The sequence below is a fragment of the Equus caballus genome, chromosome 5, assembly GCF_041296265.1.
Source record: "Equus caballus isolate H_3958 breed thoroughbred chromosome 5, TB-T2T, whole genome shotgun sequence".
Lineage (NCBI taxonomy): Eukaryota > Metazoa > Chordata > Mammalia > Perissodactyla > Equidae > Equus > Equus caballus.
In genome coordinates this window covers 98,520,110-98,547,103 of record NC_091688.1, presented here as the reverse complement: position 1 = coordinate 98,547,103, position 26,994 = coordinate 98,520,110, and the positions used below count along the sequence as shown (strand labels likewise).

Genomic DNA, 26,994 nt, shown 5'->3' with positions numbered 1-26,994 from the left:
GATTTGCACTGCAACCCCGTGAAGCAGTGAACGTTTCCAGGTGAGGGAGCAGCCAGGTCAGGTGGCTTCAACAAGGTCACCCTAGCAAATGACAGACCTTCAACAGGAGACTGTGCCTTCTCCCCTGAGACCCGGTGTTCTTTCTCTCTGCTCTACCTTGTTGCCTCTCCAACAGCAGAGTTAATAGAACAACGAAACAGACTTTTTGGGGAAGTGGGAATAAGGTGGGGGTGATGTCAGCTTCTAAATCATAGAACGTTTTTTCCCACCCTGTTTCCAAACATGCCAGCCTCGGGAGGTTAACCACGCAGTGTGGGGGATGTTACCCTATTTCCAGAAACAGATCTGCCCCCCAAACACTTCGATTTGATGGCAAAATATTTTAATTTCTCATAAAGCTATTTCCCCTACCCACTCCCCACCCCAGGGACTCAACGTGAAAAAGACTCTGCACGCATGCGAACTGGTGGAACAGGATGACGTGTGCATGCACATCTGTGCATATACATAACAGGTTTATTTATATGATTGGATCTACACTTTTGGAGGCTGTCTGAAGCATCTTATCAAAAGAAAACACATTTTAAGCAAGAGGTTAAAAAAGCTTTTCAGACCCAAAGGCCGTTTAATACAATAAATCCTACTTGGGTAATTTAGCAAATGTTTTTTAAAAACCCACATCCAACAGAGCGGTTAGTATTAGATATACAGATTTGGTTTCAAGGCTGAAATGCCCCTAGTATGATAGATCTCCTCATAAAACTCAGTCATTTTATATTATGCGATAAAAAATAGGGACACATTTCTATTGACAACTTAAATATTAACTCAATAGGCTACTTGGTGATATAAATAGGAAAAAAAAAAAGTGGTCATGGACTAGGAGTGAGAAGACTAGGACACCAGCCCATCTTGGACTGCAAAGGCTGTTAAAATCTATCCCGGAATCTAAAACAGGAAGAAGAGTCAAATATTCCACTCCATATAGACCCCATCTGGCCCAAACCATCCCCCAAGGAGTACACCCCCAACACATGAGGTTTACTAACCACCTGCTACCGATGGTACTATGTCACTAATTAACAATGATCACAGAAAATGTGTCATCCCAGAGGTTGTGTTATTATACACGATGCATTAGTGGCTGCAGAAAGCTTCCTCTGAGAGCCACGGTCAGAAGGCAAACTGACAAACGTCCACGCCACCGCTCCACGAAGCCGCAGCTAGGAGACAGCAGCATCCGTGTGCACGTCGGGCTCTCTCTGGCACGCTCCCCACTCTAGTTCGAGGGGCTGGGAGCCGGGGGACAGTCCCAGCCGGGTGCTGCAGCTCTACTCCTGGGCTTCCTTGCGGGTCAGCTTGTAGATCTCGGTGGGCCCGTCCACGTGCGTGATGGTGGTGGTGAGCTGGAGCTCCTCCCCACTGTGCACACCCAGATCGCCTGAAACAGGGGTTTTGGGGTTAGATGTGTTCAAGGAGGAAGGAGAAGAAAGCTGGGACTCATCTCAGGAACAATGCCCCTCTTTCACATTCTGAGCTCGTAGAGAAAGCCAGGGTGAACTCCCCACCTTTGCCCTCGGACTTTGTGGTAATTTCATAGCATTTCTGTCTCCCAGAGAAGAGACATTCACAACAGATGAATCAGCTCACTGCTTCCACCATTCGTAGTAATTAACATTTAACAAGCACTTACTTTGTGCCTGACGCTATTCTTGACGCTTTACAGGCGATTGTATTTGATCCTCACGAGAGGCCCCCCCCAAGGCGGTTGCTCTCATCCCGTCAGCTGAGAGCGAAGGAAGGTAATGGTCCCAGGTGGGAGCAGACATGCGACAGAGTGGGAACGAGGCGAGGAAGGAAGGTCTGACTTCAAGGCCGTCCCCGTGGGCTAAGCCAACACAGCCGCCCTGGTGCTGGGAGGGCAGGCAGGACGGGACGCACTCACAGTGAATAAATTACCAAGCGGCCTGCCATGTGAAGGCAAACAATACCTACCCCCATTTACCAACAGATTGGGCAGGTACCATGTGTCATCCACTTAGGGACCACTAAGGGTTTTCTTCTCTAGGAAAAAGTACCAGAAATGTGCTCTGAATTTTCTGCTGTCCCCAGGATTCTGGACACAACCCCCATGTTTTGGACTGAGCATCCGTGGACAGAAGTATTCTTCTGCGAAAGTGGAACAATGCAGCCTTTTTTCAACTAGCAGGAGAAAAATAAGTTTCTGTAAGTTAAACCCTTAGGGCCTGTGAACTTTCATAAGACAATTAAGGGAATGTATATCTGGCAAAGGGAAGATGGAAAATGCCAGGCCCCAGTTGTGCTCAGATTGTGGGGTGGGGGGATGCACATGTCTGTGCATATTTGAAGAACGACGAGCTGGAGAATAAGAGGTTAAAGTTATGTCTGTAGTTTTTATATTTATATTGTGCACATACGATTTCATATTTTCTGGGACTGAAATTTTGCCTAGTTCAAAGCATGGAATTAAATAAGTAAATGCTGTTTTCAGTTGGGATTCCATACCATAACTTAGAAAAAATCTCTGGCCCTACCCTTAAAACTAATGTCTTGTCACTAGTTTGAGAATTGCTGGGCGTCAGTGAATCTGACAGCCTTAGGACCCAAGGGGCCACCCACGCACTGGGCCTACTTGGCTGGTGCCCCCTCACTTGTGCCACCTGGTGTTAATTTTTCATTGTAGACCCATTTCTCAGCGCGGCTGCATCGGTCTTGTTATTAAATGTTGGCCTGAGACTCTGTACCTGAGAGATTCCCTAGTCTCAGAAGCAGGGTCATTAGCAGTTGCAGAGGACGGCTAATGGCCTTTGGGACTGTTTGGGCAAAGGTCTCATCCACAGGCCTGGGGCAGAGCAGATACTAAAGGGATATCAGCCCAGCCTCATCCGCCCTTGGGCCAGGGCATGGCGAATGGGGCGCAAAGCCTGCTGTGGGTTTTTCTGGGGGATGCCTGTGGCCATGCTGAACCATTCCTTGTACAATGAGCAAGATATCGCATGTCACTGACTTGCGTTCTCACTGCGTTCTCACTCACTTCTAGTCCACTCCTCTTTCCAGAGCACGCATGAGCCTCCAATTTCTTGGTCAAAGCTCGTTCTGGATCTGCATATCTGTGTGAGCCATCAGAACTTCAAAGCCAGTTTCATGATCTGCATGTCTGCGAGTCATCAAAACTTCAGAGTCCTGACCACTGCAGGAGACCCGCTAACACCCCCACGCGTTTACCTAAGGAAGCCCTTCCACTGAAGACTTCTTAGAAATACACGCTAGAAGATAATTCTAGTCAGGTTTTGAACAGAAAATCCTAATTCTTTCAGCTTAAAATGTGATTCCGATTAGCAGGTCCGGCACAATGTGTATGATCCTACAGACCGCTTGGAGAAACAGCCTAAATTACTTTGGCTTCTTTATTTTGACAGGCACCTATATCACAGTGCTCACCATGTGCCTGCCACCATTCTAAACACTTTACAAATATTAATGCATGCAATCTTCCTTCTAGTCCTTTGACAGAGGTTCTATTGTCATCATTCCCATTGTGTTGATGAAGAAACTGAGGCACAGGGAGGTTAAGTAACTTGCCCAAAGCCCAAATTGGTAAATAGTAATGTGGGATTCAAATCGGAGCAATGAGGCTCCAGAATCCAGGCTCTCAAGCTTTAGCTGTGCTGACTCTTCGTAAATATTCTGGTTTCCAGCAGCCAATGAGACTGCCAGGGAAATACGAGTCAACGTGCAATGTGTTACAGTCAAGACCATTTCAATGATCATGAAATTAATAATTCAGCATATTAATTTTGCTTTTGTATCTGATGAAAGAGAATGTATAGCACATAATACAGGGTACTGATAGTAAGGAGAGCTGTTTTTCATGAATATTTACCATCTGTACTATTACGGGCTTAGCATGCCCTGTATTTCCTTATAAGATGTGAAGACACAGCCTCAAATAAGCAATTAATTTCTCTAATGTGACCCAGCTTGCTCCCAGCAGAGCTGGGACGAGGATCCAGATCAATGGGACTCTAGCTAGCAAAATCTAGGTTCAGTGTATGGTTTTATTGTACCTTGAAGGCCAACTTTTTCCCTTGGGGAATGGATGAGGGAATATGGCAGTAACATAGCAGGAGTGGGGATCCCTCCATTTGTCTCCACATTCCATCGACTCCCACTCCTGCCAAGGTCTTGCTCCATCTGTCATTCTCCCTCTCTTGGCTCCTGCTGCTCAGTACACAAATACACTCAAAGTCTCTTCTCATCTAAGACAAAAAAAACCCTTCCAAAAATGCGACACATTTCTTATTTGGGGGGGCGGTGGGGAGAAGACTAAAAGGAAAAAAATAAATTAAGAAAGGAAAAGAACAGAATTCTTCAGTTTGCAGGAAGTCGGGTTCCCTGGTTATGATGTCAATTCATCTCAGCAAATTAACAGTAAGATGAAGGCTTGTTTCTTTCTAACCATTGCAAAATGAGATCAATATCTGGCTTCGGATTTAATCTCAAAGGGCTATCATAGATGCATATCTCATCCACAGGTGTGTGGCTGCTACTTGATTTTAACTGCCTCAATTTTAACTGTGTCCTGGGGACACAGACAGCTACATAAGCTGCACTCTAACGACATAATGAGAGACATAACACAATGAGCAGCGCAGCTTCCTAAGATTAGAAGCATTTTAATGATTTGTGTATCTGTGGCTACTTTAATAAAAAGAAGGAAAATTGCTAAGATAATTCCAAGACTGCTTCCCAGAATCTGGGAACGACCAGCGGTCTTCTAGTATTAATAAGGGCTACCTAATTCTGTCCTCACAGCCGGTAAGACAAATTAACACCCATCACCCAGACGTGGAAGCCAGAGAGCTCCCACGCCATGAGCTCTTATTTGTTTCTCGAAGTCATCACAGTCTATATTGGAGTCAGGATTCCAAACCATCTGGGTCTACCTCCAAAGCTGATGTTGTTTCCATAACACTCCTGACTTCATTTTTTTCCATATAATCGTTTCCAGTCCCACAATGACCACCTTCCTATTCACCCTCAAAGCTAAGCTCAAATGATAACTCTCTGTAATGGAGTCCTGCTTCATAGCAGAATGAGAAAGTCCAGGAGACCGTAGTATTTCTAAAGCTAAATTATGTCCATGCAAAGGACTACTGTTGACTCTGAGCAACACAGTCCCTGGGATGTAAGTGCTTGTGGAAGCGCCCCCAAGACTTGCCTAGTACAGGCCAGTCCACCTCCTCCTGCTCCGCTCCCCATGGCTGGTCTAGCCCAGCGCACCAGCACTGGTGTCCCCATTGGGAATTAGGGAGACACCCTCAGCTAGGAAATGGGTGTGCCTTGGGATGCTCGGCTTTGGTGATCCCTTCCGAGGGATGGGGCAGAGTGGCCTTGGTGGACCAGTGTTCCGGAATCCTGGGTCCAGCCAGCTCTCAATCCTTTTCGACCATTGAGGTAGTTTAGACCAGGCTTGGGGTGAGCCACTTCCCCCCCACCTCCACACAGCCAGTGCCAGGCAACTGGAAGGAGGTGGACACAATCAAACCTAGAAGTTTTGAGTGAAACCTCAGTGTTGTGGGCTGAATGATATTTCTCCCAGATTCCCCTGCTGAAGCCCGAACCCTCAGTGCCTAAGAACATGACTGCATTTGGAGAACGGGTCTTTAAAGAGGTGAGTAAGTTAAAATGAGGTCATTGGAGTGGGCCCTGTAATCCGATATGACCTATGTCCCTATCCGAAAAGGAGATCAGGTTACAGATATACACAGAGGGGGACCACGAGAAGACACAGGGAGAAGGCCAGCCAAGGAGAGAAGCCTCAGAAGCAACCAACCCTGCTGACACCTTGATCTTGGACTTCCAGCCTCCAGGACTGTGAGAAAACAAATACATTTCTGTTGTTTAAGCTGCCCAGTCTGTGGTATTTGTTACAGCCGCCCTACAAAACTAATGCATTTAGAAAGCTAAAAGGTCCTCCCAAGAAGGTGACTGAGGTACCATCTATCAAGGTGGGGTGACAGTAATTCTAAGACTCAGAGAAGATGGTTTTATTGCCTGGCCAAGGAGAGGGCAGGTCACTGGCAGTACAGCAGCCCTGGTAGAGGCAGGAGGCAGAAAATGCTCCAGTTCAAATAGCACACCAGGAGGTACCAAGCTGGTGACGGCCTGTCTCCTGCTCCCCATCTTCATCTGGGAACGGGAAAAGGCTGTGGAGACCCACTTCAGAATCCACTTCAACCCTGGTGGTAAGACCAGTCCCATCACTGCTCACAGACATCAAGAAGCCAGGATGGCCATGGGTGGGTCATCGAACATGCAACCAGGGGAGAGCCCTCAACAAAAGGCAGCTGCATGACTCAGACCTAACATTTATTGAGGCAACAAAAGCCACAGCCACCTTTCCTGTGAAACAAGCAGCAGGAGACCTTCGAGCCCTCTGGAAGTAAAACTGACACCGAGTGGTAGCTAGCCACCAAGACATGGGACCCGGGGCTGCTGTGGTGGCTTCCAGCAGAATGAATGTGCCAGACGGAAGACATTTGGTGCGAACAGAAATAGAAAGGAGCCGGCTGGCAATTCGAGTGTCTCCTTTCCCCTTTGTCACAGTCATCCAGTCAGGAATTCCGTTTCTCACTTTTTTCCTAAAACTTTCTGACCAGAATTCCACAGATGAGAGAACACAAAAATGAAAGCTGTTATCAAGAATTGTCTGATTCATAAGCAGCTCCAGCTTTATTTTCCACATGAATTGCTGACTGAGGCGGTCTGGGCACTTGGTCGCGTGCGCAGGGCATCGATGCTGTGCCCCTGGGAGGCGGTGCCTTCGCGCCGAGCTAGGGGCTACCAGCAGCCTACTGCAGTTCCCCTCTGCCTGCGAAGACATCCCAAGTGATTCACAGATTAGCTATGGAAACAGGTAAAAAGAACAACTTTAATGAGAAGCCAGCAGAAGCAGGACAGAAAATGTGAATGGTCCTCGAAAGAAAGAGGTCTAAAATAGCTTTGCTAAATTAAAAAAAAAATTATGTGTATGTGTGTATAGATGTATGTATAGATAGATGTGTGTATGAACCTGTACCCATAAAATGATTATATGTAAGCATACACATATGTAATCATATAGATACAGTGACTGACGTGCACGTGTTTATACCAGCACTGCAGCTATGATCAGTCAACCAACAAGAAGAAAGCCAGGGCGCCATAGCCCTGTGGCACCCATCAGCTTCCTGAAACATGAAAACATTCTGGCTTGGAGCTGTCCTGTCACATGTCTCAGGAGGCAGCAGAGAAGTCTTATCTCCCAGACCAGGCTACCAGCTCCCTGAGCACAAGGACTGTCTCTGTCACTCCTTTGGGCTTCAGGTCACCCCATCTTATTAAACCTAGCCCAGTGCTAAGTACTAAGGTGTTCAGTGGTTCTAAGGGTCACTTTCTGATCCACACAATAAAAGAGAAGCAGGAATACATGAAGGGAAATGCCCTTTGGAAACCCAGCCTCTCTTGAACCTGACGTCTGCTTTGGTTTTCTCTGTCCATTCCTTGACCAAAAAGAGGAAGCGAAGTCTATGCTCTCGCCTTCACTTCCTTCCGACCCAGGCCCTCCTGACGCTTCTTGGCCTCCCTCTCCGCCTCCCAAACAGCCCTACTCAGTGGTTCTCTTTCCTTAACCCCTTTGACCTCCGCTCATCAGAAACTGCTTGCTGAGTTCCTGAAAATGAGCTTTTTCCAGAGGTCCATCCAGGACCCATCTCATGAAGGCAAGAGCACCATGCACCTGGGACTCATTCTCCACAGCAAGAGATCCGAATTCTTGGCTCTGGACCCTAACAGCAAGCGGGGTAGGCGGTCCAAAGCAATTTAAAAATGAAAACTTTCCACGAGAAAGGACAAGGAGCCTGGGAAGCCTGCGGGAGAAGGAATGCCATCCAGAGACGCGGAGAATTTACAAACTCAGTGTGTCCCCCCGAGAGTTCATTTGCTAGGTTTTGGTATAATATTCCAAACAAGCTTCTTCCAAAGAGTTTGCACATCTTGGCAGCCACTCCACAACTCCTAGGATACTGTGTGGTCTTGCAGCAGATGAAGAGACGAAAAGTCAGAGGGAGGAGAGAAGGAAATAACCAGAGAACCCAATGTGCAGGAGCCCCCTTCCAAATGCAAAGGTCAAGACCATGCGGGAGGGCAGGGGAAGGTACAACAGGCTGCCGGGGGCTCAGGGGCTGCCGTGACGTCACAGCTGATCATGTCACCATCGCGGACCTGCTCAAATCACACGACTCTGTGTTTATGATGAGGACAGGGTCCCAAAAGAGACTGCCCACAGAACTGCTTGAAGAATGTTTTTCAACTGGGGCCCTATTGGCATTTCGGGCAGGACAATTCTTTACTGCCAGGGACTGTCTTGCTCATTGCAGGCCATTTAGCATTCCTAGAACGTGGCCACTGAATGACAGCAGCATGTCCCAGCCATAGTGACAATCCAGAACAACCACGAACGCTTCCAACCACTGCTTGGCAAGGGATTCGGGGATATGGCGTCCTGCTGAGAATTTGCTTTGGAGCTTTCTGTGAAATTACAGATCAAGCTGTCTTCAACCAAAAAGTCTGATGGGGACTAGAGTGAGTGCTATCCTCAACTGCAAGGTTTCAAGCCCAGCAGGGTGGCTGTTGTGCAGAGTAAGAAGTCCCAATGGGAGCTGCCTAATACTTTGGTTTGCAACTCAAGCATCTAGCCCAACAGGCTGGCAGGCTGGCACTCTTCCTCTGCAGGGCTGGCCATGGCTCTGGCCTTCCATGTTCTTGAAAGTGCTGGGGTTGGGCAAATTCTCACCAGTGTTTGGGAAGCCCTTATCTGTGAGAGAATCACCCTGTGGGCTGCCACTTTGTGATAGCAAGTGCTCTTCCGCCCCTTCCTTGCTAACAGGAAGAAAGAGAACCAGAGGATTTCATGGTTCAAAAGGACTTTCAGAGATTGCTTACAGTGGGGAGAAGTGGTACACAGAGAGGTTAAGCAGTTTACCAATAGTTACATAGCAAAAACAACCAGAAGAGTTTACGTACATCAAGTGCTATTATAGCACACGGTCAGCACTGCGAACCTATTACCCATTAGTGTTACCATTCCACATCCCAGGAAGTCCAGCAATTGCTCTGTGTGGTATTTTCCTGGAAGGCAGGAACTCCAGCTATTGGATTCCTGCTTAATACTCTCAAGTCAAGGACAGGACCCTGTGGTTTCTGTGAAAGTCCAAGCAGATGACCATGAAATGAAATCACGATTCTTGTTCACAAGCCCAGAATCCTTTCCTGCTGGCGTTATGGAGGTCCAAGTTGGAGAGGCCATATCCTCCCATTTTCCATGCATACAGTAAAGCATTGAGTGCTGGCAGGAGAGGAAGCTGAAGGCTGCCGAGCTGACAAACTTTCTAGAAAGGAAGTCAATCAAACCAAGAGTTGGGCAGGTGGGTAGGTAAGCCAAAAGTCTTTATTCTTGCCCAAGACCCATGGCCAGAGATGGACCTGAGGGTGAGTGTGATGAGAAGTCAAGGAGTAGGGAGGAAGAGAGGCCTGATGTCTAGGATGCTCTTGCACGGGAGTGGCAGGTGCAGTACCAGAGACAGATGGGGCGGAGACCATCCCACTACGCTACACCCTCAACACAGATGCCCTCCTCTCTCTGCTCCTTCTCTCATCATCACCTGCCTTCCTGTACCTCCCTCTCAGGATCATTGGCCCATCTGTGAAATGTGAAAGCTAATCTAGAACTCTTATTTCTAAAGCATTATTTCACTCAACATTTTCAATGCACTAGTAAAACCCAGTCCTTGCCCTGGGGGAGTTAGTGCTCCAGCAGGAGAGAGGAGGCACAGTAAACTCATCTACCACGTCTACACGTGAGTGTCATGGGAACAGTGTAAGCGTATTCCCCCAGCCTGTCCGTAGAACACTAGTTCCAAAGGACAGCATCTGGGAAACGGGTCCCCGAGCCAAAGGATTTAATCATTGGGGAGTCCCCAAAGGATTTAATCATTGGGGAAATGCTATTATTATCCCACCCATTTTAAAAGACTTATAGTACAAATTAATGTACTCAAGGCATTAAGACATCTTGCAGCAAAAACCTCATTAATGCTGATAAAAACCCAATGATTCTCAAACTTATTTGACTATTAAAACCTACCCACATCCCATGGCAACAATATTCGATTGAAGTAGTTTGCCGGACTCCAAATGAGGTGATCAGGAATAGGTTTCAAAGAGGAGGAAGCATTTTGAATGGGCCCACAAGAGGGGAGGGTTTCATCAGGCCCGGATGGAGGCAGGACAGGCATCAATTCATTCCACACACACTCGTGCAGCACTGCCTACGAGCGAGGCCAACCCTTGGTGCCACAGGAGACATGCAGGCCGTAAGGCCCTGGCCTCTGCTCCAAGGCAGAGTTAAGGGCACTGGTTCTGATTTGAGGAAGAGCAGCTTATATTTGAGGAACAGCAAGTCTGTGGCTAGGGTAACGCAGGTGTGAAAAAGACAGAAAGACTGAGAGCGGAGCCAAACAGATAGGACTGGCTTCCAAAGAGAAAGGAGCGATCAGATCAGCTGTTTACTAGGCCACCTAGTCCCTGCTGACAGCACTGGCCTAGGCTGTGGTGGCATGCCCTCTGCCATGGCTGGGGAGAGACCCGGGGTAAGCCCTTCCCTTCTCTGGGCCTCATCTATAAGATGACCAGACTGGCTGAGTTCTCTTTGCAGGATCAACATCAGACAGCACATACAAGCACTTAGGACCAGACAGGGGACAGGAGGACAGCTAGTGGTTTGGATGTGTGTCAACAAACACCCCTGCAGGAAAATGAGCAGGAGAAAAAGGAAGCCAGCTCCGTCTTCAGCGCTCAGGGCCCACTCCACCTGATGTCTTAGGATCGGGATACTCAAGCTGGAAGCATAACGTGGCATACTTTCCAATGGCCAACTGTGCTCAAAAATCTAAGGAAAGCAAATTTAACTTTTTACGAAAACCGGGGCATACTATAGACTAGAATGCAATATTCCCAGTGTATTTTACAGATAAAAAGACAAATGAAGACAAAGAAATACGTGTTGTGTGCTGGCTTTTTGTCTTATGGCTCCAGAGTCCCAAGGGGTGCTCGTTCACTGTCTCCCGGTATTAGGAGACGTTTGGAGGAAAAGTTTGACTGGGGAACCCGGAGCCTTCGCTATTTAAGTCTTACAGAAACAGCAGCCTACTTGTCCTGAGTTAAGCTGTGCGAGAGACTGGAACTCACCATTGGACTGGTCATCCCCATAGTTCTTATGCGATGGTGCATACAAGAACATCAAAGCAAAGACATACAGATTCCACATCCCATAGATGCCCGTGAAGAAGGCACTGTTCACTTGCACGGTGACGCCGCCCCACTTCCAATGGCCTTCAGTCACCTATGGAAAAAGGACAGCGACATTCAATTGGAACCAAGAAGAAACATTAACACAAACTCAGGAACCAACCAATACAAAAACCAAGTAGCTTTTACATATGGGCAAAGCGAAGGGCCATGTCAGCCTCCATCTTTTAATCTGAATCACAGTAGGACGAGTTAATAGGGGCCTTACCATGGTCAGGCACAAAGTCAGTGGTTCTCGTCTTGTCTGAACATTAGAATCACTTGGGGGAAAGTGTCTTCCTAAAACGGCAGTACATTGCTAGCCTGAATTTAAAGAAGTTGTGTTTGAGTCTAATCGGTATCCAAAACTATAATTCTTCCTCTGCTGTCTGTCTACCCTGCTCGCTGTGAACTCCCTGCGGGCAGAGACCAGTTCTGCTTCATCCACGGCTCCACGGTCAGTGCCTGACAGACCCAGGGGCTCGGTGCAGAAGGCTGATTAGACAAACAGATGAACCCTTCGAGTGCACAGTGGGGAGCAGCGTGGGGAGGCAGAAAGACCCAGGCTTCCAGTCAGAGACCCGGGTTCAAGGCCAGGCTCCACCACTCCCTCTCTGTTTGCTGTAAGACAAGTAGATAAGACTCTGAACTGAAGTTTCCTTAAGTGTAAAAATAAAAACTTGCAGGGCTGCTGAGGAGAATTAAGTAAAAATATTTCTAGAAATTTCCTGGCACACAGTAAACACTCAATAAATCTTACTTATTTATACAATGTCACTCCATAGAAGTCACTCACGAAGGTAATTAGGAAATTTTCCTATGCTGTACAATTCTGCAAGAATGTTCTGAAGCTGCTTTTGTCTGTGTTAACAACTTGGTGATAGTTTGAAGGGCTGTCTGATGACATATGGATGACGCCATCTATCAACAGAACTGTTGAGCCGAGCGCTAATAATTTGCGCCAGCTCTGAGATCAATGAATGATTTTGACCACTTCTACTTGATACAGGAAATTCTAAATGGGAGTGAAAGAAAGTATTGGACCAATGTTCCTGGGATAGCTTAATGAGGCTGGGTTACATGAACCGTCTCTAGGAGCCCCATCTAAATGTTAATGACATTCCCCGGCAGGTTGATTTCATGTCCTTTATGAGGCAGGGTGGCTATACTCATTTGGTTACCCTCTTTACAACCCATGACCCACGGGGAGCCCAGGCACAATCAAGGTATAAAACACAGGTATTTCCTTTTGAAAGACCTGGAGTGTCAGTTAACCAGGTTAACTGATTATAGACTTACCAGTTTTTGCTTGGCATGGGTAATAAATAATTTTTCGTTTTTGTGATTCATAACAAAGCACTGCCACAAACTCTTCTCTATTTTGGAAAATAATGCACTCTATGATCTGCCTAACAATGTTTATTGGCAAAGAAGGATTTCATAACCATTACTGATTTCAGAACAGGGTACCAGTATTCAAGCTACTTAGGACTTCTTAGAAAAGTCTCCAAATGTCACCCTTCTTACTTTTAAGCACAGAATATCCTAACTTTATAAAATTACAGTAAGTAGGACACCTTAAGATGATTTTTAATGCATGTAATGGAAGGAGAGAGGAAGCCTTAAGAGAGTTCCTGAAAATCTATGTGGTGATAACACAGGGAACTCTTCCAGATGTGAGTAAGGGGGGAGGTGAGGCTGGGTGAACTACAGGTAAGATGGAGAATGGCACTTCTTATTCTCCTCCACCCGATAAGGCAGCGGGCCCCTCAGCTAGAGGAAGGTCCTGAAAGAGACGCTACTTCCTGCGATGCAATCTGAGAATACTCAGTATGGACAATTTTGGTAGACTTCATTCTCACTGGGATGGGCAAGACTGATCCACCTAGGGAACACCCACTTTCATGTCTGGTACACAGTGACGCTCAACAGACAGCTGTTTGCTGAGTGACTGTGGGGAAAAGTACAGGGATGTGCAGGAAGGCCAGCGCACATACGTGGAGGTGGACAGGGGATAGAAACAGTCACTCTTAGGAGAGAAAATACTGCAGTCCATAGTAAATCACAACAATTGCATGTAAAAGTAAGAGGAGAGGTCAATAGGTAATAAGTGTTTTTTCATTTAAATATCGCTCTCTATTGTATTCCTTTATTATCACTTAAAACAAGTCGTTACAGATATTAGCAAAGCTAAGATTCTTTTGTAATAATAACAAGGATAACAATAGTTAACATTTATTCAGTACTAATGATGTGTCAGGCACTATAATAAGAAATTTACATGCAAGATGTTATTTGCTCTTTATTACCACTCTATGAGGTAGGTAGGTAATATTTCCACTCAACACAGGGGTAAACCATGACACAGAAATAATGCAGTATCTTGCTCAAGATCACTCAGCCAGAAAGTCGTGGCTCTGACTCCAAAAGAAGTGTTCTTAATCATTATACAACACGACAGGAAGAATACTATTCTAAACAAGGGTAAGTCTCTGAAGTTAGCGTATGAGGCAACTATTGTGTAAGGTCAAATTTCCTTTGAAAATTCACTGAAGTGACCATAACGCACATTATGTATACAATAAATATATACACACACAGGCTTGTATATTCAAATCTGTATAGTTATATGCACTATACGCCCTGGACGTAGCAATGTATGGTATATAATACACTGGATATATATGCAAAATACAATTTTACAGCACAACCACTGAAATGAGATGCTCATACTACGAGGGGCACAGAGGACTGAGAGTGATGAAGGAACAGCAGATTCACGCCCCCGTATCTCATGCTTACTTGGGGACACATGCATGTTGTTTAGAATGGAGATGCAGAATTACCCATACTGTTTAATTTGCGATCTCTAAATGTATTATATCTTGCTGAGGGCAAGAAGTTGAATTTGCATAAACGAACTGCACACATAGTGTCATTCTGCTGTTCAGAAACTCGACTGTGCTTTCTCCTCTCCTCTCTCAATTATTCATGCCGGAGACATCTTGAGCTCTGAGTACATTCCCACCAACACACACCACAATAAGCAGCCTCCACAGAGCAGGCCTTGTAAATCCAAAATCTTATTAATGCCAAGGCAGAGAGGTGAGAGTCACCCCCTTTCAATTGTAAGAGAGAAAAATCAGGTAGCTCCCCCCACCAAAAAAGGAAAGAAAATCATCTGCCCTCTGCCTAAGTCTTATTTCTAAAAGGCCTGGCTTTTCCTGATTTAACATTTGAACAATTTACTTTTGTGTGAAACCATCCAATTATACCCCTGGAGCCAAGTGAAGTTCAGCTCCCTTTACACCCAGCAGTCTTGACAGCCAACATTCCACTTAACGACAAGATTTCCAAATCCCACACACAGGCTCTCTTACTGGAAACATTTCCTCTGTAAGAACAGAATGAAGCGATTACACACAAAAAAAGAGCCGGGGACAAGCTCTCTGGGAGTTTGCTGCACGTGGTTTGACCTGTCAGGCACCTTGGGGTCCCCTCAGTGAAGGTTGGCGACCTTCTCCCCAGCCCCACACTTCTGCTCCCTCCTGCCCGCCACCTCTAAAGGGAACACCCCTTTCTCTTCCAGGGGGAAGGGACTCAAATACCAGACTGTGATATATCAGCCCTTGGTTGCTAGGACTGAGGCCATTAAAATGGCAGGCATTAAAATGGCAGGCATTAAAAGCCGGCACCTCAGTGCCCAGCTACAAAGCCGCAAGGTCACTGCATTCCACAGCTTCCCGTCGGCCTTTCATTCCTGGCCTCCGAGCGGCAATATCCCGGCGAGCTCCCCTCGCATTATATTTCATGGGGCTTAAATGCAAGCTCTCCCAGCAAGCCCGAGACTATAATGGGAGTTTTAATACCTTCCTTTTACCTAAGGCTGGGATCTATTTCAAAAAGTTACCCAATAGGTTTTCTTTCAGGCGAACTCGTTGCTGAGACATTCCAAAACGACATTAAAAAATAAATCCTCTGATGACTGTATTAATACAGTACCTGAGACACTGAGAGCCATGCCTGAGAACGTCTTACATATCTATAAATAAACCTTAAAAAAAATAACCCAGCAGGAGGAATGTGAGGAGCTAATGGAATCCAAAAGACCTCGCTGCTAACCCTTAGACTTGAAATCCACTCCAGGCTGACTGTCGCAGCAGATAAAAAAAGCCAGCCACGGGCTGGAGCCGTGTTAGAAAACACGGGGGCAATGGAGCATTAATCTTTTTCTCCAAAAAAAGCCACAAACTCGGCTCCTCGGAAGAAGGAAGGAGGAAGATTGTCCTCCTTTGCTTTAAAAGGTGCACTAATTAAATATGTACAAGGTTAAATTCAGGCAACATGTAGCACCTTAAAGCTCGGCCAAAGGTCCCTTCTTGACTTCAGGTGGAAGGGACTCTCTGCAGAGACCAGAGAGAAAGTGGGAGAGTGACTGCCACTTTCGAGCGAGGCAGAAGCGCATGTCAGGACCCAAAGTGTCCCTTCCTGCTGCCCTCCTGAGGACGCGGTGTCCCGACATGGCCTCTTACTCCTCAGCCCACCTTCCTGAGGCTCTGATCCTCCGAGCAGCGTGCCTGCTCTCCCAGCCCTGCAGAACTGGCCGTATGAGGTGTCACGGCACGTCACCGAGGGACATGAGGACTGGAAAGCATCTGGTCCCACAAGGGAATCAATCAAGGGTTAATTTATGCCTCAGACACCCTCGATTGAGCCTCAACTGGCTGAATAAAAAACTCATTCAGAATTTGAAATATTTTCACTGCATTTGGAGTGGAGACTGAAGGCTCCAAGCTTTTATAAACAAACAGTCTGATACAAACACAGCACTGTTGTAGGTCAAGACCAATGTGGGGAACAGAACTTAGGAAGATCTATGTGTATATTTGCTTTGTTTTTTCCAACATGAACACTGCCCAGGGGGCACAGCCAACAGGGCTCTTGAGCTCCTAACTTGGGTGGGAGGCACCCTTGGGTGTCCTTGTATAGAATTCAACGGGTCCATGAACTGGAATGGGAAAAATGTCTATCTTTATTTTCGCCAGTTGCTAACTGAAAGTTACCCATTTCTTTCAATTCTGAATGTATTAATCCCTGTAATGTCAGTAGTACCTGAAATTTTGTCACCAAGAGAAATCATACTATTTTCATATCTATTAGTTATAGATATATATTTGTCATCTCTGTAATAAGTATAACTGCAAATACATATCACCTGTCTATGTATATGATTCCCTTTGAAATTCAAAGTATTTTATTTTACTCGTGTAAAAATGTTCAAAGAAGAGCTCCATACCCTTGACCAGCTGCCGAGGGGTCCATGGCACAGAAGAGCTCAGCAGCCCCTCTACTGGAAGGAAACGTGCAGCAGGAACGGGCAAGTCTTGTCCTAAGGCTATACCTGCACAGCATACTAACACGCTCAATGCTGGCCAAATACAGGGACGATAGAACAAGTGGCCAAAAACGTCAGAAGGACTGGGTTCTGGTCCCCGACGTATCACATGTCCTTTGGCACGACATTCACCCTTCTGGCTCTTTCTCAGAGCACAGCCATTTGTGCTCGCAAGGTGCCAGGCTCTGTACAAATGGCTCTGGGAGCATTTACTTCCTGTGATCCTCACCGCCACCTTCTGTGGGTGGCATACTATTATTCTATCCATTTTACAGATAAGAAAATTGACCCTTAGAACTGTCACCTAATCCATCCACAGTCCCACCCAGCTGGAAAAAAGCATAAATGGGAAATATTTCTAAGGCCATTCGATTTCCTATTCTGCAAACTGGGATAATAATTCCTACCCTATTTACCCATAAGATTTTTGTGAAGCTCAAATGAATGATACTTAATACATTAGATTTAAATAGTACTTTCCATTTTCTAAAACAAGTCACCAATATTTTACAATTATTATCATTACCATTATTGAGATACTACAGTTGTCCCTCAGTATCCAGAGACCCCACACGGATAGGATGCTTAAGTCCCCGAATGCTCAGCCTCCGTATCCGCAGGTTCCATATCCGTGGATTCAACCGACTGTGAATGGTTAAGTATCGTACGTGATGCACGGTTGGGTGAATCCGCGGAAGCAGAACCCGTGGATATAGAGGGGCCGATTATACAGCAAAATTTTGAATTTTGAGAATAACCAGCAAAAGATAATATTCTATCAAGGGGACTTTAGAATTACATTTTATGTTTAAGTGCCAACATAATTATTACAGAGTGGCTGGTGGACTGTGTAAAAGGATCTTGTTAATGCTAGATAGGGATCAGATCAAATTAATACTTGCTTGTTGGTGTCCTGCTACAGAGCTTGAAAAGTTTATTCCCCTTAAGTAAATGCCACACACGCACCCTTCAATCTGGCAGCAGGCTTTTAATTTATTTAGCAACTTTTTCCTCCTAGAGGCTGTACCGAAAGGGAAAATTCAGTTCACCTCTGGCGAGGTGATAACAAGTCCTAGATTGGAGTGGCCTAAAAGAACACGGCTTGATCCGCTGCCCAGCATTATAACCTCCTGCTCCTTTCTCAGTAGCTCCAAGGAACATTCTGTGCAGGTGTCCAGGGACAGTCTCGCCTGACCTCTCGGGGTCCACTCACCTGACTCACGATGAAAAAGATGACAGTCATGGCAGCACAAGCCAAGGTGATCAGCATGAGAAACTTGAACCTGAAAATTAGCCCCTAGTGGGAAAGAGAGAAAAAGTAGTTTAACATTCCGCCAGCGACAACCAATCCTTTTATCAATGTAGAAATCTATACAAAGCTAATTTTAAAGGAATCTATAAAACCAAATCCCTAAGTGTGATGGTAAAATCATCTCACGCGGGATAATAATCTCCTGCAGAGGTGGATGCGGCTGAAAACTTCTTGGGCCAAATATTTCCTCTGTTGGTCCCTCTCCTGAAGCAGTGGGCGCGCAGCCTGCCGATTAGATTCACAGCACGCCCAGAGGCCGCTAATTTCCCTGCTAGGCTGGTTATGCTTCTCTGCAAGGGCTCAAAGTTACCAAATCCAAGTCTTCTGTGGTGGTAATAGAATTCTGCTCCAGTGAACAAAAAGAAATGTGCATATTAATCAACACGAAATGGATCTGGTTGAATTTCCAGCTCCAGGGATGGGCAGAGCTGCAGAAAGTGCAGGGTTCCCCAGAGAGCAGGACGTAAGGGAACCCGTGTTTCAGGGAGGGACGCCTCTCACTCGGGGGCTCCTATGTGCAGATCCACTGCATGAAAAATCCCTGTGGTGCTGCGGTTTCTCTTTCTCTTCTCACAGAGGAATTAGGCCCATGTCTCCAAGGACAGCCATTTAGGCGGGAGCCCAAGGGATCCTTGACAAATTACGAACGTGTTGCCTGCATGAGCGATTTGAGGTGTCTCATGAATGAGGCACATAATCTATAAACACAGATTACTGAACTCTCTCTGAGCACCTGCTGGATATTGCAGGGGAAATGTGGCCTACTGGAGTCTGGAAATCAATTACCTGGGTTGAACCCGTCTTGAGGCTGATTCTCAGCAAGGGAACCTCAACTAAAGCCTCACCCCAAGCCACAACCCCGTGGACCTGAGTCACATCTCCCCTCTAGGTAGCGTGCACCTACATTCCATCCCCAAGCTGCAGAACCTGCCGAACAAGTTTCCTGCTTACTGGGGAGAGAAAGAGATTTAGACCACAGGAAACCCCAAGATTGAGACAGGCCAGCTAGATGCCTCTCAGAGTAGAACCGAGCTTCTTATTTTGTCCAGAGACCTCACATTATATAAGAACCTCTCAACGTATACTTGAAATAAAGGCTTCCGATCTCCAGGTGCTGGTGTTTGTTTACACATCAAGCAGGAGATACGGAGCACCGGTTCCTGAACGAGCCAGGAGGTTTGCTCACCTCATAGTGCAGCCGCCGGACTTTGCTCATGGCTGGCAGGCTGGACTGCTTCCCACTGATGTTCCGAAACACCTGGAACACCATGAAGCAGAGAAACAGGAAGTACAGGCAGAGGCAGATCCCAGCCACGATGATGAAGGCCATCTGATGGGGGCCCAGTCAAGGAAACGGCAGCTGGCTGAGGACACGAGCACGCCTCCTCAGCTCTGTCGGCAATACTCTTGGTCTCCAAATATTTAGGCAGTTTTCAGGGGGATAAAGTATTAAAATGGGTCATTCTAATGCCAGTGCTAGAGAGGTTTTCTGACACAGAAGTACCACGGAGAGGAATATTCCTCATTGCTTTCTAAGCCCAGTAAGAGGAGGAATGGAGCCTGGCTTGTTAGAAATGCAGAGTCTACGGCCCCCAGACCTACTGAGTCAGGATCTTGTTTGTAACAAAGTCCCCAGGAGAATCATATGCACAATCTATTTGAAAAGCACTAAAATATTGGATATTGGTTGCAAAATACTGATCAGGTAGAAAAAGCTGCATTGAACTCAAGAGAAGAGTTAAAATACAGGGTCCAGGTCCTACTGCGGGTCTAGGGACTCAGATTCTTCAAGGGCTAGGAGACCTAGTATAACCACGTTTGGGACCCAATGGGCTAGTTTGTGCATTCCACGAGGAAGAGACTGAGACCCTGGAATCAGGACGGATGGAGTGTGGGAGGTGCGCCCGCAGGAGCTTCAAGGAATTTTGAAGGTCTTCAAGGAAAACCAGAGATGAAGTTCTGTTTGCAATCTTCTGTCGCCACAAGAAAAATCCTGTCAAATGGAACGAGGAGCAGAAGGACACATGTGGCGGGGGGCAGGCGGGGAATATACTTTGAGACCCCATAGGGTGGCTCCAAGACCTATCTTGAAAGCTCAATCTGGAACCAGGCTTGCGGTAGAGAGAGCTGGCTTGGGAGGCAGGCAACTTGATCCCAACTCCTTTCTGCTACAACTCTGCCCCCAAGTTGCATGTTTTAAAATATTTTAACAAGTGTGAATTCAGCACATATGTTTCATTAAATAATCTATCTAATGCAGCTCCTCCTTCTTTCCTGAAAACAACAGTACCCTGGAGTGAAGGGAATACAATTATTTGCTGCAGGACTTGAAACTGAATTTGCCTCCCTGGACCTCCATCATATCTGCAGAACGAAAGGGCTGAGGTAGGCTTAACATTATAGATACTCCCCATGTTGGGCAGCTAACTTTTTTTGGTGGGGGATGGGGAGAGTGGAGCTCGACTCCTCACCTTTAAGGTAATGATACTACTGATCTCATTTGCTCACAAAGCTTCTGGGACACTAAGAAGCCAATATACACATCATGGCCGGACAGAGGTACCATCCACCCAGCACAGGACAAGATATTATCCATCAAGAAAGAATACAACTCAAGGCTGTCTCCCCATTCCAGAGGAGAGTATTTTTCTCTTGAAGCACTTAACCTATTATTCAGGAAGATAAAATATTTAAATCCACCATCCTAAAGGGATAAGCTAAGACTGTCGCTTCTGCTTCGTGAAGATGACTCAGACAGAGTTTATGCCAACCAACCAGAGGCTTCAGCGATGCCTCTGGAACTAATCCCCTTAGTCTTATCTCCACTTGGTCTCAGAATGAAGAGCAGCAGCGTGGTATGCCAGCACACCAAGGTCACTGTAAGAAGTCTCGCTTCAGAAACAGGCCCTCCCACAGGGGCCCAGAGATGCACCTCTGTGGCTCCAGGGAAAAGCGAGTCATGCTTCAGTCTGCGGTAAACAAGTGTAGAATAGATAATTCAGACAGGCTGCGGAAAGACTGGCAACTCCGATCCCTCTGCCATGCAGACGTGCTGCGGCCTCCTCATTTTGCCTGCTCTCACTTGGGCTTGAAAGCAAGCATTAGTTCTTTCATTATTTTTCTTAATTGTGCTGTTATCTTTGGTCTAAGGATCAAAGCTCTGGCTGAGCACATATGGAGAACATTAGCAGGATTTAGAAAATGATCCTGGGGACCGGGCGGCTATGGGAAGAAATAAAACCCTGAGCCCATCAAGGAAGGATACAGCCAGCTCTGTTCCAACATCTGTTGTCCAGATACTGTAGAAGGGATTCGTGAGTTGTACCCCTCTACAAAGAGAAGCGACATGGAAAGGCAAGACACAATTAACACAGAGGAAAAGGAGAACTTTCCTTTCTACATAGTCTTCGCTTTCTAGCTGCAGGGGTGGCCACTGCACTGTATTTAGACTAAGAAAAGTCACAAAGGACTTAAAGAGATACAGAGTTTGAAGAATATGATCAGCCCAAATACTTTGCATCTCTAAGGACCTTAATCTTTGATTTAATCCAGTCATTATGGAGGATGTGACCATGTCCGATGCTTTCATCCCACAGGCTCCCGACCACCATTCTCCTTTTCAAATCCTCCTTCGAAAGAGCTGGGAGTGGACACAGCGATGTGCACTTCAGGCCAGAGTCCCACAGGCACCTGCTCACCTCTCACACATGTCAAATATGAAGAGGCAGAAAGAGCCAACAGCAATTGGTCCAACTTGCTTCCAGTACCCTGCTATGTGATTCCGTTCATGCTGATCCTGAGGAAAACCAAAGTGAGAAATGAGATAAACACAAGGAGAGCAAGCAAGGCTACAGGTGAGTCAGTCATTCAGGCAATCCCTGCTGACCACCTGCTGTGTATCAAGCATCATGCCAGACTCCAGGCTCCAAGGATGAGTAAGACCCAAGTCTGTTCCTAAGGAGCTCACTCTTGTCAGCCTATCCATAAGGCTCTCACAGTAATAAGAACAGGATGCTACAGAACATCAAGAAAGGCCCAGGCGGTGGAAGTTTCACGGTCCACAAAATAACTCATTGAGAATTAAATTCCTATGTGAGTTATCACGTGTGTTTGTTAAGGCAGGGTGGTCTCCAGAGGACGAAATGGAGACTCGAAGGCATTCAGAGACGTCAAGTGTGAGAGGTCTCTTCTGGTTAGGAAAATAGATGCGCATTCCCCTTATCTTCATTCAAAATAGAATGGCTCCTCTGGATAGACATACAAGGATGCTAAGAGATGGAAAAGGAAGGAATATAAAGTGAGAAAAGGGGGAAAGTAAAAGATGATCTTAGATTCCAGGCTGGGACCCAGGTGGGACAGTGCCCACCAGCTCCCTCAGGGCAATCATCTGGCTGGCTGTCCTGCTGCTGTCCCTGAGTCCCCGCCACTCCCAGTCCTTGCAGCCGAGGGCTCATTCTCAGTGCATCACTGCTGGAGGACCCCTCATGCCCACCCGGCAGTAGGCAAAAGCTGCTTTTTCCTGCTTTTTCCTCTCCCTCTCTCCTGGAAGGGCTGCAAGGCTTCGGAAGCAATGATCACACCATGATGGAATTTAAAAGCAGCCTGCTCAGCCATGAAGCCCATGGGCCTGACATGAGGCCTAAGCTCCAGCTGGCATATCATCTTAGCCACAACATGATGATGGCACCACTCTTATTTTCATCCACGGTACCTCCAATCCCTCCTGAAATATCACTTGGTGTCTGTGCAAACTGAGACCAGGGAGGTCACTATTTCCGGGTGATAGGGGTTACTAGGCCACCTGGACAAACCGCCAGCTGGAAAGAGCTGGGCCCACATTCTCTGGGTGGTTACCTTGGTCCTGGGGACAAGCAGAGCTGAAGCCGAAGGACAAGAAATCCAAGCCGGAGGACAAGAAATAATGATAATCATTAACATTTGTGTGTTTACTTTCTGTTAAGTATGTTACATTTAAATCTCACAAAACCCCTACACATTAGTGTCTAAGTCCCATTTATAGATGGAGAAACTGAGATTCAGAGCAATAAGTCACTTGCCTAAGGCCACACAGCTAGTTAGTAAGTGATAAAGCAGGAATTTGAACCAAGGGTCTGAGTTCAGAACTCACTCCTGTATCCGCTAGTTTATTCTGCCTCACCCACTGTCCCTTCCCCAGGGGGCTTTTACCATCATGTGCTCGCCACAGAAGATAATCCAGAAGGAGAGGAGCATTGCATAGAAGATGCCCTGTCGGATATCGCCAAACAACAGCATCCAGGTCCAGTCGAACCCAATGGAAAACCATTCCACTGGGATATTGATGAAAGTCATGGAAATGCCAAGGGCAAAGATGACTCTGATGGTGAGAAAATATCAGGAAAGCCACGTTATTCATCTGGAAGGCAGATTTTCAAAAATCAGAACCCAGTTTTTGGAATTGAGATGTTATATGTTGGGACTGAAGCCATATGGTCAGTTTCTTAGCTCTCATGATGGGTTTCTACACAGAGATGCAAAGTGCCTTATTTTGTTGGCACCAACTGCAGAATGAAGAAATAGACTGTTCTATGTAATTGAACCTAAACTCCTCAGTGCTCTGAACTTTATTTTGGTACCACTTCAGATTAAGAGCTTCCCACGTTTTTACTCTCCCTTGCTTTCTTAAACAGACTTCATTGAATATAATTATCCCCTTACCTATTCAGATTATTGTTAACCTGATCATTAAGAAAAGTCGTTATTATTATTATGATATCCTCAGCAACTATGAATTATATAAGCGTATTTATTTCAATAATAAGTGACTCCAAACAATATGAAATGCAAATTCTTTTAGCGGCTTGTTTTAAATTTGCTTTTCCCCATCACACTATTAATTGCCCTTTCTCTATCAAAATATCATTCATTTTGTCACTGATTTATTCATATTTTCATTGATATCCATGAAATATATGTGTTTATTAAGCATGGATAACGTATCAGGCATTTTGTCAGGGCTGTAGACACCTAAATGAACAGGACCAGTTCTCTCACTCACAGAGATGTATTTAGTGGCTGGGCCACATCAAGTGTGACAAGCAATAGGACAGAAGCATGCACAGGCTGCTACAGGACTCCAGACTGTGACAGAGACAGAAATTGACCGGAGTTGTGAGTCAAGGTTAGGGAGACGGAAGAGCCTTCTAGGCAGAGGGAAGAGTCTGGACGGAGGCACAGAAGCCTGGGACAGCCTGAAGCATTTGGGGATCCGCACGCAGCACACATCAGGAAATGACAGGACATGATACCAGAGAAGTAAAAAAGGCTGAGCTCGGGAAGAAACCTGTATACCTCATTGGAGAAGCTGAAATCTATCTTGAAAGGACTGAGGACCCAATAAGAAGGTCAAACAATGAGGTGACACCATTCATGCATTCCTCAGTCAACAAATTTCCATTTACTGAGCTCCTACTGTGTGCCAGTCACTATTCTAGATGCTGGGGCTCTAGCAGGAAACAGAGCAGCAGGGATCCTGCTCCAGTGACGCTTGCATTCAGATAGGTGAGGAGAGAAAAACAAATGTATGTATTATGAAGAAAAAGCAAGCAAGGTAAGAGAATGGAGGGCAATGGGGTGCTATTTTATATAAGGCAGACAGCAAAAAGCCTCTAAGATAAGAGACGTTACAGTAGGGCCTGAAGGAAATGAGGAATTGAGCATTTCAAATAAAGAGAACAGTGAGTGCAAAGGCCCTGAGATGAGAGCATGCGGGCATGTCTGAACACCACCAAGGGGGATGGTGAGTAGTGGAGAAGACAAGAGATGACATCAGAGGTGGCCAGGGTCCAGGGCAAAGGAAATGAAAAGCCAATAGAGAGCTTTGAGCAGAGGAATGACATGATCTAATTTATACTTAACAGGGAACACTCTGGCTGCTGTGTGAATAGAGTGCAGGAAGGAAAATGGTGGACGCAAGGAGAGCAGTTGAGAGGCTATTTCCAATAAACCAGGTGAGAAATGCAAAATGATGGTGAGTTAGATGCGGGGGTAGCAATGGAAATGGTGAGATTTCCTAGTGGGTTGGATGAGGGGATGAAAAAAAGAGAAGTAAAGGGTGACTCCAACATGTGTAGCCTGAGCAGCTGAACGGATGGAGCTGCCATTTCCTAAGGCGGGAATGCCTGGGAGAGGAGCAAGTGTGAAGTGGGAGGAAATCAAGTGTTGTTTTTTTGTACGTGCTACATTTTAGTGCAAGTAAAGATATTAAGTAAACATCTGGAATATTTGGGTCTAGAGTTGGGAAAGGCTGAAGTCGAGGATATAAATTAAGAGTCATCCGAGTGTAGATGATTTTTAAGACCATGAGACTAGAGGAGATGACCCAGTGAATGAGCAAAGCTAATGAAGAGAAGCGGTCCAGTGCCTGAGCCCCAGCTCCAAAGTTTAAGAGGCTGGAAAGATGGTGGGAAACAGCAATGGAGAGTGAGTGACGGTCAGCAAAGGATAAGCAGGAGAGGGGCGGAGGAGGCTCTGTGAAGAAAAAGGGAGTGCTCGAAGATGTCAAATGTTGGTGACGAGTCAAGAAAAGTGAGGACTGAGAAATGACCAGTGGATTTGGAATGTGGAAGCCACTGGCGATCCTGTCAAGAGCAGTTTCAATGGGGAGCAAAATGGGCTGAAGAAAGAACAGGAGGGGAAAACATACCAACAAGTTTTTGAGGAGTTCTTTTGTAAAGAAGAGCAGAAAAATGGTGTGGCGGCATCAGGGGGGAAAGTGGGAAAAGAAAGAGTTTTAAGAATGGGAGATGGTATGGAGTTAAAGTTTACATATTAATGGGGACAATCTAGCAAAAAGAGAAAAGTCAATAATATGGGAGAGAAAGGGGATATATCTATCTACAGGAGCATCATCCTTCTGGAGGTGGGAGGGGTTGGGCTCAGTTAGGAGCAAGGCAGTTTGTCCACTGTAACAGAGAAGTACCTGATTCAGCCAATGGGAATGAAGAGCAAAGACAGAGTAGAGAGCTGGACGTATGAGCGAGGTGGAACCCCCTAGGATTTAGTAGTAATGTGATGTGAAAGCTGAAGGAGAAATGATTCAGCTGATTCCTGGCCAAATCACCAGCCCAAGTGACACACCGACCACTTGTACTAGACTCCAGCAACCAGGACCACGGCAGGTAGATCATGCGAGGCCAGTGTTCCTTAAGAGTGCTCCGAAATCAGCTCTTACTTTTCCAGAAGCACTGGGGGTCGGGACATCATGGTGATCCTCCTCCAGTACCACACCATAATGATGAAGATGCTAGGCGTAAGGAAGGTCTTCATGGCAAACCACACCTTGGTGAAGCCTCCATTCTGGTGGATTCCCTAGGCAGAGACCAATCATAATTCCGAAGGTGAAGACATCTTAGTGTTATTTTCTACCAGCAAGTGCATTTTGGAGAGAGGCGAGGGGAGACATTGTCTGCTGAACTTTCAAGATCAAGAGCTTTCACATTCACAGCATGTACTGTCCTCATACACCCCTGGCCCCTCCTCGGGCATTGTAGAAATATAAATCAAAAGGGATAAAATAGACCTACTCTATACTAAGGGAATGATTGAGAACATGAGCAAAGATTTTTCCGTAAGGTTTTCATTGAAAAATTGAAGACATCTTAGATGCCCAAAAGGTTGAGATTGGTAAAATGTGTTAAGCTAAATTTATACAGTGGAATGCTAAGCAGTATTGCAAAAGTGTGTGTGTGTGTGTGTGTGCGTGTATAATATTCACTATATACCATTAAATGAAAAAAGCAAGGCACAAAAGAGTCAATTGAGTAAGATCTCATTTAGAAAAATTCTGGAAGCAAAACCTCAACGTTGGTTATTTCTCTAGGATATTACAGGTAATTTT

The 26,994-nt window shown here is 46.0% G+C and overlaps 1 protein-coding gene across 9 annotated transcripts in view; it reads right to left on the bottom strand.

Annotated features, from left to right (window-relative positions):
- Positions 1-464: 464 nt before the first annotated feature.
- WLS (Wnt ligand secretion mediator) overlaps positions 465-26,994 on the bottom strand; it is a 93,211-nt gene continuing 66,681 nt past the window's right edge. For 4 of the 9 annotated variants that reach the window (XM_003365108.5, XM_070268861.1, XM_005610503.4 and 1 more), the window contains 8 exons: positions 26,329-26,465; positions 23,304-23,472; positions 21,815-21,912; positions 21,382-21,445; positions 19,303-19,446; positions 18,018-18,101; positions 11,311-11,464; positions 465-1,441 (listed from right to left, as the gene is read on the bottom strand). In XM_003365108.5, the coding sequence (XP_003365156.1) occupies positions 1,332-1,441; positions 11,311-11,464; positions 18,018-18,101; positions 19,303-19,446; positions 21,382-21,445; positions 21,815-21,912; positions 23,304-23,472; positions 26,329-26,465 (960 nt within the window). In that variant the 3' untranslated portion in view covers positions 465-1,331. Of the gene's footprint in view, positions 1,442-6,729; positions 6,929-11,310; positions 11,465-18,017; positions 18,102-19,302; positions 19,447-21,381; positions 21,446-21,814; positions 21,913-23,303; positions 23,473-26,328; positions 26,466-26,994 lie in introns of those variants that run through there. The other 5 variants (XM_023641878.2, XM_070268859.1, XM_070268858.1 and 2 more) reach the window with 2 other exon arrangements.